Source organism: Pseudorca crassidens, chromosome 5 (assembly GCF_039906515.1).
Source record: "Pseudorca crassidens isolate mPseCra1 chromosome 5, mPseCra1.hap1, whole genome shotgun sequence".
NCBI classification, from domain to species: Eukaryota; Metazoa; Chordata; class Mammalia; order Artiodactyla; family Delphinidae; genus Pseudorca; species Pseudorca crassidens.
Genome location: NC_090300.1, coordinates 34,815,755 through 34,832,216, shown reverse-complemented (window position 1 = coordinate 34,832,216; position 16,462 = coordinate 34,815,755). Strand labels below are relative to the sequence as shown.

At 38.9% G+C, this 16,462-nt stretch overlaps 1 protein-coding gene across 2 annotated transcripts in view; it reads left to right on the top strand.

Annotated features, from left to right (window-relative positions):
• PCCB (propionyl-CoA carboxylase subunit beta) overlaps nucleotides 1-16,462 on the top strand; it is a 97,813-nt gene that overhangs the window by 62,549 nt on the left and 18,802 nt on the right. For both annotated transcript variants that reach the window (XM_067737735.1, XM_067737733.1), the window contains exon 10: nucleotides 6,065-6,188. In XM_067737735.1, the coding sequence (XP_067593836.1) occupies nucleotides 6,065-6,188 (124 nt within the window). The remainder of the gene's footprint in view (nucleotides 1-6,064; nucleotides 6,189-16,462) is intronic.

The following is a 16,462-nucleotide window of genomic DNA, read 5'->3' as shown; positions in this document are numbered from 1 at the left end:
TTCAAGTATTTACTGTGACAAGGAAAGACATTTTCAAATGCTAAAAGCCATAATTCACAGTGATGATGTAAAAGATCTATGCCCTAAATGATAAAACTACCATCTTTAAAAAGGAGAAACTGTAGGATGTCCAAGGAGACATAGGTAGAAACAAATAATAATAGATTTAAATGTACCATAATTAGTACAAAGTAGGTCAAATGGACAAAAATAAGTAAGATATAGAAGACCTCAATAACATCACAGATAGATATTAAAGATCTATTTCAGACTTTACAGCCTGGTAATAGGCAATGAATCTTATTCTCAAGTGCACATGGAACATTCACAAAAGTTGATCACATATTTGGTCAGAAAGAAAGCATCCTAGCAGTCCATAAAGCAAAAATATTACAAAACACAATGATTAAGACTAGAAATTTATAGCTACAACAATAAAAGCACTGTCTCATTTAAAATAAATCTGTTAATTCTTGAATAAAAGGAGAAAATATAAGCCAAATGACAGAATTCTAAGAGAATAAAGATAATGAGAACACTACATATCAAAATCTATGGAATACTGTCTATGAGAGGAGGAAAATTTATAGCCTTAATTGCTTAGTGAAAAATGAAAGAAGGAAAAGAAACTAAATTCTCCATTCAAAAAGCTGGGGAAAAATATTCTAAAGAATAACAAGACAGGATTTAATAAGGATAAAAGCAGAAATTTTATGACTTGGGAAATAGAAAAATAGCTGTAACTAATGGAATAGAGTAACTACTAGCTAACTTAAAAAAAAAGGCACAAGTAAAAAAAAAAAAAAGGCACAAGTAAAAAGTGGAAAGGAGAAATGATAGAGATAGAAGAAATTTAAAAATCATAAGAGGTTAGATGAACTGGACATTTTATTTGGAAAATACATTTTACCCAAAATTGACCCCATTAGAGGTAGAAAGCCTAAGTGGACCAAATTACATAGTAGTTATTTCGCAAAAATAGCACTAGACCCAGATAGTTTCATGTGGGAATTCTATGAAACCTTCCAAGACCAAAGAATCACAGTGCTACATAGATTATTTCAGATCATAGACAGTAAACACACACACACACACCCTGTACAAATTCTTTTTATGAAACAAGTATGACATTGATATACCTGAACCTGATATAGAACTGAAAAAGATTTCAGATTGGCATCATTTACCAATATTGATGCAACAATACCAAATAAATGTTAGCCAACAGACTCCAACACCATGTTAAAATTATATACCATGAGCAAGTGGGATTTATTGTAGGAATGCAAGGTTGGTTCTAGAAAATCTATAATGTACTGCATTAATAGATAGACTGGAGAAAGATTATATGGTTGTTTTCATACAATGCTGAGAAAAGGCTTTAAGAAAGTTCAACACCCATTTCTAATAGGAACACTCAAGAAAGTAGGAATTGATGAATACTTAACATGATAGTTTAATATACACTTTTTCAAAACCAAGCATCTTAATATGGAAATACTTACACTAAGATCTGGGACAAGGCAAGGATGCTCTCTATCTCCACTATTATTTAACATTGTACTGGAGGTATTAGCCAATGCAATTTGATAAAGAAGAAGATCAATTAGAGGCAAAAAGCTTTGCAAAAGTTGACCTATGCTTGTGTATGACATAATATGCTAAAAATCCTAGGGAATGCGTGATAAAACTGAAACAATAAATAGGGAACAGGATATAAAATTAACCTAGGAATAGTCTTCATATACACAAACAGTAACCAATTATATTGTGGTAATGTAAACACTCATTTTGCATAGCAATAAAGATAAAATATTTAGTGATAAACTTATGGGGCAAATTTTAAAACTTCTGAAAAACATGAAAACAGACTTGAACAGATGCAGAGACATCCCTTGTTCCTGGATATTGAGTTAATATAAAAACATCAAAAGAAAAGCTATGGCCATATCCTTTATTAAAGCATGCTGTAGTTAAAACAGTGTAGTCCTGGCACATAAATAGATCAGTGGAATAGAATAGAAAAGCTAGAAGTTGATTCAAGTACATATAGAATTCTGGTACATATGATAAAGGTATTATGTCAAATTCCATGGGCAAAGATTAGCTCTTCAATAAATGGTGCTAAGGAATTGCCTGGCAGTCCAGTGGTTAGGACTCTGCTCTCTCACTGCTGAAGGCCCGGGTTCAATCCCTGGTTAGGGAACTAAGATCCCACAAGCTGTGCAGTGTGGCTCCCCGCCCTGCAAAATAAATAAAGAAAGAAATGGTGCTAGACACCTGGATAGCTGGTTAGGAAAATATAAAATTTTATTTGTAGTTTATACCATATGCAAAAATAAACTAATAATAGATCAGAGAACTAAATATAATAAGTGAAATATTTAAAGAAAGCATAGATGAATTTCTCTAACTTTAGGAGAAGGTAAAGGATTTTGAACTATGATTTAAAATTCAGTTTCAGTTAAAAAATTGATAAATATGACTATATAAACATTTAAAAATTCCACTCTGCATAGCAAAAAAATACATGAAGTTAAAAGACACCCAGGGGGACTTCCCTGGTGGCACTGTGGTTAAGAATCCACCTGCCATCGCAAGGGACACAGGTTTGAGCCCTGGTCCAGGAAGATCCCACATGCCACGGAGCAGCTAAGCCCGTGCATCACGACTACTGAGCCTGCACTCTAGAGCCTGTAAGCCACAACTACTGAGTCTGCGTGCCACAACTGCTGAAGCCCGCGTGCCACAATTATTGAAGCCTGAGCACCTAGAGGCCGTGCTCTGCAACAAAGAGAAGCCACCACAGTGAGAAGCCCACGCACAGCAACAAAGAGTAGCCCCTGCTCGCCGCAACTAGAGAAAGCCCGCGCACAGCAACGAAGACCCAACGCAGCCATAAATGAATGAATGAATGAATGACAACCAGGAATTCCCTGGTGGTCCAGTGGTTAGGACTCCATACTTCTACTGCAGGGGGCACAGGTTCAATCCCTGGTTGGGGAACTAAGATTCTGCATGCCTCGTGGTGTGGCCTCCCCCCAAAACAACAACAACAACAACAAAAAAGACAACCAGCAAACTGGGAGAAAATATTTGCAACATATATCACAAGTAAAGGACCAATATCCCTAATACATAAAGAACTTTTTTAAAAATTGAAGGAATAAAGACTAAAACTGATAGAAAAGCAGGCAAAAATCATGAATATATAGCTCACAAAAGAAGATACAAAATGGACCTTAAACATATTTGAAAGATGTTCAGCTTTACTCATAAAGCTAGAAATGCAACTTAAAATTATACTGAGTTATTTGTCTTTTGTCAGATTGGCCAGTGATTCAAAACTTGAAAATACTTTCCGTGGCAAGTCTGTGGGGAAGCAGACACTGTCATGTGTTGATGGTAAGAGCTATCTGAGAGTTTGCCCCGGCAGTCCCACTTCTAGGAATTTACCCTGAAGATACACTTCCCACTTTACACAATTATAGATGCACAAGGTTCCTACTGTTACAGTGTTATTTATAATTGCAAAGTATTCTAAACAACCTGAATGTAAGTGTCAAAATAGTGTACACAACACATAGGAGATTGGTTGAATAAACTTTGGTACGTCCACACAATGGAGTACTATGCAGGAGTGAAAAAGAGTGAGGAAAAGCTCTATGAACTGATATGGAGTGATTTCCAGGATATATTGTTAAGTGAAAAAACTCAGAGTGCAAGAGAGAAACTCAGAGTGTGAGAGAGTATCTATAATTTGTTACTTTCCATCTAAGGTGGAAGGGGAATTAAAAATCTATAAATGTATCTACTCATTTTTGCAGTGCACACACAAAGGATAAATCAGAAAGTGATGACATTAATAACAGGGTGAGGGAGTTCCCTCGTGGTCCAGTGGTTAGGACTCAGCACTTTCACTGCTGTGGGCCCGGGTTTGATCCCTGGTTAGGGAAATAAGATCCCGAAAGCTGTGCAGCACTGCAAAAAAAACCCCAAAATAAAAACATCGTGAGTGGAAGGGATGGGGAGTGACACTATTAACCTATATTAATGTTTACATACTAAAAATAAAATCAAGACAGGGTGGGGGTAAACCTTTGAAATAAAAACAAATGAAACTGTTTCAAATGAATAACTTTTGAATGCAATATTTTGACTATATACCTTTAGTCTAATGACAGAAATAGTCATAAAGAAATACTGAATATTAGGTTTTTGTTTTTTTGCTGTCATATGGGTTAGCAATTCTGAAACCATTTCATTTACATTTGAGGATTGAATAATAACTACATTTTGAGGATAATGGGAGTTAGATGTCCACTATAGGAGAAAGGAGTTATAGTATGGAAAGGGGGATACTAGAATGAACCCTGTAGTTGAATTGGAAGTTGGAATTGGAGTTATCAGTATGAACTCCTGGTTTTCATATTACTTACAGAAATGTGTGTGTGTGTGTGTGTGTGTGTGTGTGTGTGTGTGTGTGTGTGTGTGTAGATCTCCTAGCTCTGTGCTCTGGGCTAGCTTCTTAGAAGCAGCCATTTATTCTAACCCCCACCCTTGGGGACCTGGGTCCCTTGGAGAAATGGCTGATTCTAGGGCTTGGGGCAGGAAAAAAATACAAGATGAACCTGAAAGTAAGGTAATTCCAGAATGTAAGGTAATGCTCAAAGAATGATGGAGAAGCATCAAAAGGGCATAGGATCCACCTTGAATGAGCTCTCACTGTCAAATGTGGGACACTTTGAACATAAAATAAATGTTGGTGGTAAAGATTACAATCCACATAATAAAACAAAAATCTATACCTTCATACTGTGGATTTCCCATAAGTAAATGGGAAGGGCAAAGACATTTTTGACAATAGAATACCAAGTAATAAATGGAGAAGGAAAAATGGAGTTAGAAAAATTGTTTGGCAGTTATCATGGCAGAAATTGGGTTAATAATCAAGGATCATCTATGAAGGCTAACTAAACCTACTAGGTAAAAGCTTGATGAAGCATAGGATTTTTACATAGTTTCAGAATATTTCCCTACAAAATACTTATTAATTACAAGTGGAAAAATAGTAACTTTACAGGGGAGAAACCTGACATATATCACCACCATTAATGGACAAATTGACATCATGTGCCTTTTGATGTGATGCACTTGAGAGGGTCACTTCTGTGATATTCTGCCAAAAATGCTTTACCTGAAATTAAACATGAACAAACATGAAACCCAAATAACCAAGTAACTGACCTGTAGTCTTCAAAGATGTTATGAACATAAAAGACAAAGATTGAGGGGAAAGAATCAAGGCAGGCTAAAGAGACCACATGACCACTCAGAGTACCAAGTGATCTTGGGTCAGGTTCTAGAACCAGATTTTTGTTGCTATAAGGGATGTTATTGGAATAACTGGTGAAATTTGAATAAGGTTTTATAATAGATAATAATATATTAATGTTAATTTCCTGATTTTGATAATATCACTGAAGTTATAGAAGAGAATGTCCTGTTCTTAGGAGGTAGACACTTAGGTACTTAGAGGTAAAGAGGCGTCGTGTCTGTAACTTATTCTCAAAACAGTTCAGGAAAAGAAGTTGTGTGTATGGACATATAGATAGTTAGAGAATATATATACAGACACATACTTAAGAGACAGACAGAAAAGCAGGGAAGGCAGGTTGGGAGAGGGAACTATGAAGCTTACATGGTAAAACGTTAATAAGTGGGGAATCTGGGTGAAGGATATTTAAATTTTTTTGTATTCTGGAAATTTTTATGAAAGTTTGAAATGATTTCAAAGTAAGGTAAAAAAAATGTATTAAATATGCCAAGTTCAAATAGAACCTTTAAAAAAGACTGTACTGGTTTATCCTCTTCCATTTGTGTACGAGAGTGTTTTCCCTTCCAGCAGGGAGGAGGTACTGCCTCTGCCTGTTGTCCTGCTTCCTGGGAGAACCTGTGGTAGGGAGTAGCTATCCAGCCTGTAATTCTGTAAATGTCTGTCATTCTATAATGGAGTTGGATCTTGTTTATCATTTTGAGCTCAAGAGTAAATTTATCCCTGCAGGTTGTTGATGAGCGAGAATTTTTTGAGATCATGCCCAGTTATGCCAAGAACATCATCGTTGGTTTTGCAAGAATGAATGGGAGGACTGTTGGAATTGTTGGCAACCAACCTAAAGTGGCTTCAGGTAGGAAGGAGACACTCTCATAGACCTTGGGGGGTGGTTGGGAGCCAGGGCTGCCTGGGCCCAAGGTGCCCATCTTCTGCCTTTTCCTCAGACACAGTCTTCAGTGGCTAGAGAAAGAAACTCAAATATCAATAGCTGAAGTTGCGAAAGCTCCTTTGTCTCTTAATTTCTCAAAATTAACATAAGCATCTGAAAATGCTTCTTTCATGCTTCTCTAATTTTTTAAGGGTTTATAGATAACTTTCCTCCTCAACTTTTAAGGTCTTTACTTTTTCAGAGGCCTGCTTTCTGTTCCCCTAGTTACATTATGTCTCACCCACTAAACTGTGAGCCCCATGAGGCCAGGGGTGTTAGTGTCTTATTCACAGTTTTCTCTCTAGTGCCTTTGATGGTGCCAGGAGAACAGTTGGTCCGTGACAAGTTATATACGCTTTAAAAAATAAATAATTAATTAATTTGGCTGCGTTGGATCTTCGTTGCTGCACACAGGCTTTCTCTAGTTGCAGCGAGCAGGGGCTACTCTTTGTTATGGTGCGTGGGCTTCTCATTTTGGTGGCTTCTCTTGTTGTGGAGCATGGGCTCTAGGCGTGTGGGCTTCAGTAGTTGTGGCATGTGGGCTCAGTAGTTGTGGCGCAAGTGCTTAGTTGCTCCGTGGCATGTGGGATTTTCCCGGACCAGGGCTCGAACCCGTGTCACCTGCATTGGCAGGCAGATTCTTAACCACTGCACCACCAGGGAAGTCCCTGATCCATGACAAGTTAACAGCATCTTGCTGTGTCTGTACCCCACAGCCTTCTGGTGAGATGGTCAGACTTGAGTAACAGCCAGGGTGTGGGGACTCTTCCATGGTTGTGCTCTGGGTGGGGTTGGGGTCTCTGGATAGTGCTTCCCTCCTTACTATTTTCCTTCTTAGGTTTCCTTTGAATCCCTATGTGGGACGCATACACCCTCCCTTTTTGACCTAGCCTCATCTTTTATTTCTGCTGTGACAGTTTCTCCTTGTCTTTAGAAAAAGGTTTGTAAAAGTGTTTTTTATTGTGGTAAAATATGTATAACATAAAATTTGCCATTTTGACCTTTTTTTTTTTGTTACTAAACTATGGTTGATTTGCAATATAGTGTTAGTTTCAGGTGTATAGCAAAGTGATTCAGCCATATGTGTGTGTGTATATATATATATATATATATATATATATGTACATATATAACCTTCAGATTCTTTTCCATTATAGATTATTACAAGATATTGAATATAGTTCCCTGTGCTGTACAATAAATCCTTATTGTTTATTTTGTATATAGTGGTGTGTATCTGTTATTCCCATACTCCTAATTTATCCCTCAACCCCTCGCCTTTCCTCTTTGGTAACCATAAGTTTGTTTTTTATGTCTGTGAATCTGTTTTTATTTCGTAAATAAGTTCATTTGTATTATTTTTTAGATTCCACATATAAGTGATAACATATAATATTAGTCTTTGTCTGACTTACTTCACTCAGTATGATAATCTCTAGGTCCATCCACATTACTTCAGATGGCAATATTTCATTCTTTTTTATGGGTGAGTAATATTCCATTGTGTGTGTGTGTGTGTGTGTGTGTGTGTGTGTATACACCATATCTTCTTTATCCATCCGTTGATGGACACTAAGGTTGCTTCCATTTCTTGGCTATTGTAAATGGTGCTGTTATGAACATTGGTGTGCATGTATCTTTTCGAATTAGAGTTTTTGTCTTTTCTGTATATGTACCCAGGAGTGGGGTTGCTGGATCATATGGTAGCTGTATTTTTAGTTTTCTTAGGAGCCTCCATAGTGTTTTCCACAGTGGCTGCACCAACTTACATTCCCACCAACAGTGCAAGAGGGTTCCCTTTTCTCCACACCCTCTTCAGCATTTATTATTTGTAGACTTTTTGATGATGGCCATTCTGACTGGTGTGAAATGTTGCCTCATTGTAGTTTTGATTTGCATTTCTCTAATAATTAGTGATGTTGAGCATCTTTTCATGTTCCTGTTGGCCATCTGTATGTCTTCTTTGGAGAAATGTCTGTTTAGGTCTTCTGCCCATTTTTTGATTGGGTTGTTTGTTTTTTTGATATTATTTTAACCATTTTTAAGGGTACAGTGCAGTGGCGTCAATTACATTCACAATGTGTGAACCCATTACCACTAACTTTCCCCCCCAAATTTCAAATCATCCCAAACAGACAATTCATTTCCATCCTACCTCCCACCCTTGGTAATCTTAATCTACTCTCTGTGAATTTACCTATTCTAGATATGCCATATAAGTAGAATCATACAATATTTGTTCCTTTGTGTCTGGCTTGTTTTACTTAGCATAATGTTTTCAAGATCCATTCATATTGTAGCATGTATCAGAACTTCATTTTAATTTTTCATGTCTATATAATATTCCATTGCATGTGTATAACTGCATTTTGTTTAATCATTTATCTGTTGATGGACACTTGGGTTGTTTCCACCTTTTTGCTATTGTGAATAATGTCACAGTGAACATTGGTGTACAAGTATTTGTTTGAAACCCTGTTTTCAGTTCTTTTGGGTATACACCTAGTTGTGGAATTACTGAGTAATATGGTAATTTTAGGATTACTTTTTTGGGGGAATATCACACTGTTTTCCACAGTGGTTGCACTGTTTTACATTCTCCTTAGCAATGGACAGGGTTCCAATTTCTTCATACTCATCAACACTTGTTATTTTCTGGTATATTTTGATAATAGCCAGTCCTCATGGGTGTGATGTATTATCCCATTGTGGTTTTCATTTATATTTCCTTAATGATTAGGGATGTTGAGCATCTTTTCTTAGGCTTATTGGCTATTTGCATATCTTTGGAGAAATGTCTATTCAAGTCCTTTGCCCATTTTTTGATTACTTAGAGTTTTTTTGTTGTTGTTGAGTTACAAGCATTCTTTGTATACTCTGGATATTAAACACTTATCAGATAAATGATTTGCAAATATTTTCTTCCATTCTTTAGGTTTTCTTTACACTTTCTAGATAATGTCATTTGATATACAAAAGTTATAAAATTTGATGAAGTCTAATTCTCTTTCTCTCTCTCTTTGTTTTTGGTTGCTTGTGCTTTTGGAGTCATATATAAGAACTTATTTGCAAATCCAATGTCATAGAGCTTTTCCCCTATGTTTTCTTTTAGGAGTTTTATGCTTTTAGTTTTCACATTTAGGTTTGATCAGTTTTGAGTTAATTTTTACATATAGCTTAAGTTAGGGGTTCAGCTTCATTCTTCTTCTTCTTTTTTTTTTTTTTGGCAGTATGCAGACCTCTCACCGCTGTGGTCTCTCTCGTTGCGGAGCACAGGCTCCAGACGCTCAGGCCCAGCGGCCATGGCCCATGGGCCCAGCCGCTCCGCGGCATGTGGGATCCTCCCGGACCGGGGCACGAACCCGCGTCCCTGCATCGGCAGGCGAACTCTCAACCACTGCGCCACCAGGGAAGCCCCATTCTTTTTTTTTTTTTTTAATAGATCTTTATTGGAGTATAATTGGTTCACGATACTGTGTTAGTTTCTGTTGTACCAAAGTGAATTCACCAAAGTGAAACAGCCATATGCATACATTTGTCCCCATATCCCCTCCCTCTTGAGCCTCCCTTCCATCCTCCCTATTCCACCCCTCTAGGTCATCGCAAAGCACCGAGCTGATCTCCCTGTGCTATGCTGCTGCTTCCCACTAGCTAATTATTTTACATTTGGTAGTGTATATATGTTGATGATACTCTCACTTCACCCCAGCTTCCCTCTCCCACCCTGTGTCTTCAAGTCCATTCTCTATATCTTTATTCCTGCCCTGCAATTAGGTTCATCAGTACCATTTTTTAAAATATTCCATATATATATGCATTAGCATTTGTAGAGAGCTTCATTCTTTTGCATGCGGAAATTCAGTTATCCCGGCACCATTTGTTGAATAGACTATTCTTTCCCTTTTGAATGGACTTGGCATTTTTGTCAGACATCAGTGGGCTGTAGATATATGAGTTTATTTCTGGGGTCTCAATACTATTCCTTTGGTCTGCAAGTCTATCCATGTTCTAGTATCGCACTGTTTTGATTACTGTAGGTTTGTAGTAAGTTTTAATATTGGGAAGTGTGAGTCTTCTCATGTTCTTCCTTTTCAGATTATTTTGGCTTTTTTGGGACCCTTGCAATTCCATATGGATTTGACTGTTGGCCTTTCCATTTCTGCAGAAAAGGTTGTTGGAATTTTGGTAGTGATTGCATTGAATCTGCTGATCACTTTATGAAGTATTGACATTTTAACAATGTAAAGTTTTCTAACTCATGAACACAGGATGTCTTTCCATTTATTATTTATTTATTTTAAATTTTTGGCTGTGTTGGGTCTTCATTGCTACACATGGGCTTTCTCTAGTTGTGATGAGCGGGGGCTACTCTCTGTTGCGGTGCATAGTCTTCTTATTGCAGTGGCTTCTCTTGTTGCTGAGCATGGGCTGTAGGTGCGTGGGCTTCAGTAGTTGCAGCACGTGGGCTCAGTAGTTACGACATGCAGGTCCCAGAGTGTGCGGGCTTCAGTAGTTGCGGTTTGTGGGCTCAGTAGTTGTGGCTTGCAGGCTTTAGAGAGCAGACTCAGTAGTCATGGTGCACAGGCTTAGTTGCTCCGTGGCATGTGGGATCTTCCCAGCCCAGGGATCAAACTCACATCCTCTGCATTGTTAGGCGGATTCTTAACCACTGCGCCAAAAGTGATGTCCCCTTTCCATTTATTTTGGTCTTCATTTATTTCTTCAGCAGTGTTTTGTAATTTTCACTGCACAGGTCTTTAACGTCTTGGTTAAATTTACTCCTGTTTTATTCTTTTAGTTGCTATTGTAAATGGAATTCCTTTCTCAATTTCTTTTTTGGATTGTTCATTATCGGTTTTATAGAAAGACATCTATGCAACTGCTTTTTGTTTGCTGATCTTGTAACCTGCAACTTTGCTGAATTTATTAGATTTAGTAGCTTTCTTGTAGATTCTCTGGAATTTTCTACATATAGGATCATATTTAATGCATATAAAGATAGTTTTACTTCTTCTTCTCCAATTTAGATGCCTTTTATTATTATTTTTTCTTGTCTAATTGCTCTGGCTGGAACTTCCAACACAGTGTTGAATAGCAATAGTGCCATTGGGCATCCTTGTCTTGTTCCTGATCTTAGGGAGAGAACTTTGTGTTTCACTATAGAATATGATGTAAGCTGTGGGTTTTTCATATATGGTCTATGTCATGTTGGGGAAATTTCCTTCTATTTGTAGTTTTCTGAGTGTTTTATCATGAAAGGTGACAGATTTTGCCAAATGCCTTTTCTATGTCGATTGAGTTGATCATGTAGCTTTTGTCCTTTGTTCTATTAATGTGTTGTATTATACTGATTGATTTTTTTGTATATTGAACCACTTTTGCATTCCTGGGATATATCCCATTTGGTTATGGTGTCTAATCTTTTTTTTTTTTAAATAAACTTTATTTTTTAGAGCTTCTTTTAGCTTCACAGTAAAATTGAGTGGAAACAACAGAGCATTCCCATATATACTCTGTTTTCACACATGTACAGCCTACCCCACTATCAGTATTCTGAACCAGAGCACTGTGTCTGTTACAATTATGGAATGTACATTGACACATCATTACAAGTCCATGGTTTACTATAGGGTTGACTCTTGGCGTTGGATATTCTGTAGGTTTGGATAAATGTGTAATGATATGTATCCACCATTTGCAGCATCATATAAAATAGTTTCACTTGCCCTAAAAATCCTCTGTGCTCCACCTATTCATCACTCCCTTCCCCCTAACCCTGATAGCCTGATAAACCCCTGGCAACCACTCATCCTTCTACTGTTTCCATAGTTTTCCTTTTCCAAAATGTCATATAGTTGGAATCATACAGTATGTAGCTTTTTCAGATTAGCCTCTTCCGGCTAGTTATATGGAGGAAGCTGGTCTGAGAAGGCCACATACTCTATGATTCACGTTTCCTCTGTGTCTTTTCACGGCTTGATAGCTGATTTCTTTTTAGTGTTAATATTACATTGTCTAGATATATCACAGTTCATTTATCCATTCACCTACTGAAAGACATCCTGGCTACTTTTAAGTTTTGGCAGTTATTAATAAAGCTGCTAAAAACATTCGTGTGCAGGTTTTTATGTGGATGGAAGTTTTCAACTCATTTGGGTAAATACCGAGGAGCATGATTGCTGGCTCAAATGGTAAGAGTGTGTTTAGTTTGTAAGAAACTGCCAAACTGTCTTCCAGAGTGGCTGTACTAATTTGCATCCCCACCAGCAGTGAAGGAGACTTCCTATTGCTCCACATCCTTGTCAGCTTTTGGTGTTCTCAGTGTTCTGCATTTTGGCTATTGTGATGTGTGTAGTGGCATCTCACTTTAATTTGCATTTCCCTGATGACATATGATGTGGAGCATCTTTTCATATGCTTATTTGCCCTGTCTGTGTTTTCTTTGGTGAGGTATCTATTCAGATCTTTGGCCAGTTTTTAATTGGGTCATTTTCTTATTGTTGCGTTTGTTTGACCTAAACAGAGGTAAACTCAAAAAGATTAGTTTATTCAGGAATAGCAGAGGAACTGTAATTTAGGACAAGCAAGCTACAGGTGAGTCCATTGAGGGTTTGGGGCAGGTTGTATTTATGGACAGGAAATGTAAAGAGGGGAGAGTCCAGTTAGAGTCAGTTAAAATAAACAACAAATGGAGACCAGCCTTGAAAACTTCCTGAGCAGATAAAATCAGTCCAGTCACAGAAACAAAACTCAATTCAGCCCACTTGGTGAGTCCATCCTGACCTGGGTCATCTCCCATTCATGAAACTTCCCAAGGTTGATATGAGATAACCCCTGATCAACCCCCTGTCATCTGAGAAAATGTTGGCACTATCAGTGTTCTGTAAATCAGGCCTTTAAAGGAAATCCGTTTCTTAGTCCTTAAGTTTTTGTCTTCCTGAGGGCACTGTGTGAGATTTTCCAATTACATCCTCCAGTTCTATTTTAGATTGAAATTCTTTCACAAGTTTTGAGAGTTCTTTGTATATGTTAGATAGCAATCCTTTATCAGATTATGTGTTTTGCAGATACTTTCTCCCAGTCAGTGGTTGTCTTCTCATTCTCTAGACAGTGTCTTTCACAGAGAAGAAGTTTTTAATTTTAGTGAAGACCAGCTTACCAATTATTTCTTTCATAGATCATGCCTTTGAAAGTAGTGTATCTAAAACGTTGCTGCTATTTCCAAGGTCACCTAGGTATTCTCCCATGTTACCTTCTATGAGTTTTATAGTTTTGTGTTTTACATTTAGGTCTCTGGATCCATTTTGAGTTAATTTTTGTTAAAGGTATAAGGTTTGTCTACATCAGTTTTTTTGGATGTGGATGTCTAGTAGTTCCAGCATCATTTGTTAAAAAGACTGTTTTTCTTCCATTGTATTACTTTTGGTCCTTTGTCAAAGATCAGTTGATTATATTTATGTAGGTCTATTTATATTATGTAGGTCTATCTGGGCTCTTTATTCTGTTCCATTGATTTGTTTCACCAATACCATACCCCTGGATGATATTGAGTATTTCTATCCATGAACATGGAATATCTCTACTTACTTAGCTTTTTTATTTTGTTCATCAGAGTTTTGTAATTTTCCTCATATAGATCTTGTTTTGTTAGATTTATGCCTATGTATTTTTTTGGGGGGGTGGGGGTGCGCTAATGTAAACGGTATTCTATTGTTAGTTTCAAATTCATTGCTGGTATACAGGAAAGTGATTGACTTTAATAAATTCACTTTGTGTCCTGCAGCTTTGCTATAATTATTAGTTTCAGCAGTACTTTTGTTCTTTAGGATTTTCTACATAGACAGTCATGTCATCTGTAAACAAAGAAAGTTTGATTTCTTCCTTCCCAATCTGTATGCCTTTTATATATTTCCTTTCCTTGTTCCATTGTATTAGCGAGGACTTCCAGTACGGTTTTGAAAAGGAGTGGTGAGAGGGCACATTCTTGCATTATACCTGATCTTGGTGGGAAAGCTTCTGGTTTTTCACCATTACGTATGATGGTAGCTATAGGTTTTTGTAGATGTTCTTTATGAAGTTGAGAAAGTTCCCCTGTATTTCTAGTTTGCTGAGAGTTTTTATCATGAGTAGGTGTTGGATTTTGTGAATGGTTTTCTAGATCTATTGATATGTGGCCATGCCACGCAGCTTGCAGGATTTTAGTTTCCCAACCAGGGACTGAACCCAGGCCCTGTCAGTGACAGCATGGAGTCCTAACCACTGGACCACCAGGGAATTCCCTGCATTTGTTTTTTAAATCATGTAAGAAATAAAAAGTGGTGTTACAGGAGATAGGAGAAGATGACGGAAGAGTAGGACGTGGAGATCACCTTCCTCCCCACAGATGCATCAGAAATACATCTACACGTGGAATTGCTCCTATAGAACACCCACTGAACGCTGGCAGAAGACCTCAGACCTCCCAAAAGGCAAGAAACTCCCCACGTACCTGGGTAGGGCAAAAGAAAAAAGAAAAAACAGAGACAAAAGAATAGGGATGGGACCTGCACCAGTGGGAGGGAGCTGTGAAGGAGGAAAGGTTTCCACACAGTAGAAGCCCCTTTGCGGGCAGAGACTGCGGGTGGCGGAGGGGGGAAGCTTCAGAGCCACGGAGAAGAGCACAGCAACAGGGGTGCGGAGGGCAAAGTGGAGAGATTCCTGCACAGAGGATCGGTGCTGACCAGCACTCACCAGCCTGAGAGGCTTGTCTGCTCACCTGCCGGGATGGGCTGGGGCTGGGAGCTGAGGCTCAGGCTTCGGAGCTTAGATCTGAAGCGGTTAGTGCCATGGCTAGCCAGGAGGGAGTCTGGGAAAAGTCTTGAGCTGCCGAAGAAACAAGAGACTTTTTCTTGTCTGTTTCCTGGTGCGCGAGGAGAGGGGATTAAGAGCGCTGCTTAAAGGAGCTCCAGAGATGGGCACGTGCCGCAGCTATCAGTGCAGACACCAGAGACGGGCATGAGACGCTAAGGCTGCTGCTGCAGCCACCAAGAAGCCTGTGTGCAAGCACAGGTCACTATCCCCACCTCCCTTTCCCAAAGCCTGTGCAGCCCGCCACTGCCAGGGTCCCGTGATCCAGGGACAACTTCCCCGGGAGAACGCATGGCGCGCCTCACGCTGGTGCAACGTCACGCAGGCCTCTGCCGCCGCAGGCTTGGTCCGCACTCCGTACCCCTCCCTCCCCCCAGCCTAAGTGAGCCAGAGCCGTCGAATCAGCGGCTCCTTTAACCCCGTCCTGTCTGAGTGAAGAACAGACGCCCTCAGGCGACCTACATGCAGAGGCGGGGCCAAATCCAAAGCTGAGCCCCGGGAGCTGTGCGAACAAAGAAGAGAAAGGGAAATTTCTCCCAGCAGCCTCAGAAGCAGCGGATTAAAGCTCGACAATCAACTTGATGTACCCTGCATCTGTGAATACCTGAATAGACAACAAATCATCCCAAATTGAGGAGGTGAACTTTGGGAGCAAGATTTATTATTTTTTCCCCTTTTCCTCTTTTTGTGAGTGTGTATGTGTATGCTTCTATGTGAGATTTTGTCTGTATAGCTTTGCTTTCACCATTTGTCCAAGGGTTCTGTCCATCTGTTTTTTTTTTTTTTACTTTTTAAAATTTTTTCTTAATTATTTATTATTTTAATAACTTTATTTTATCTTACTTTATCTTCTTTCTTTTCTTTCTTTCTTTCTTTCTTTCTTTCTTTCTTTCTTTCTTTCTTTCTTTCTTTCTTTCTTTCTTTCTTTCTTTCTTCCCTCCCTCCCTCCCTCCCTCCTTCCTTTCTTTCTTTTTTTTCTCCCTTTTATTCTGAGCCGTGTGGAGGACAGTCTCTTGGTGCTCCAGCCAGGTGTCAGGGTTGTGCCACGGAGGTGGGAGAGCCAACTTCAGGACACTGGTTCACAAGAGACCTCCCAGCTCCACATAATGCCAAATGGTGAAAATCTCCCAGAGATCTCCATCTCAACAACAACACCCAGCTTCACTCAACGACCAGCAAGCTACAGTGCTGGACACCCTATGCCAAACAACTAGCAAGACAGGAACACAGTCCCATGCATTAGCAGAGAGGCTGCCTAAAATCATAATAAGTCCACAGACACCCCAAAACACACCACCAGACGTGGACCTGCCCACCAGAAAGACAAGATCCAGCCTCATCCACCAGAACAC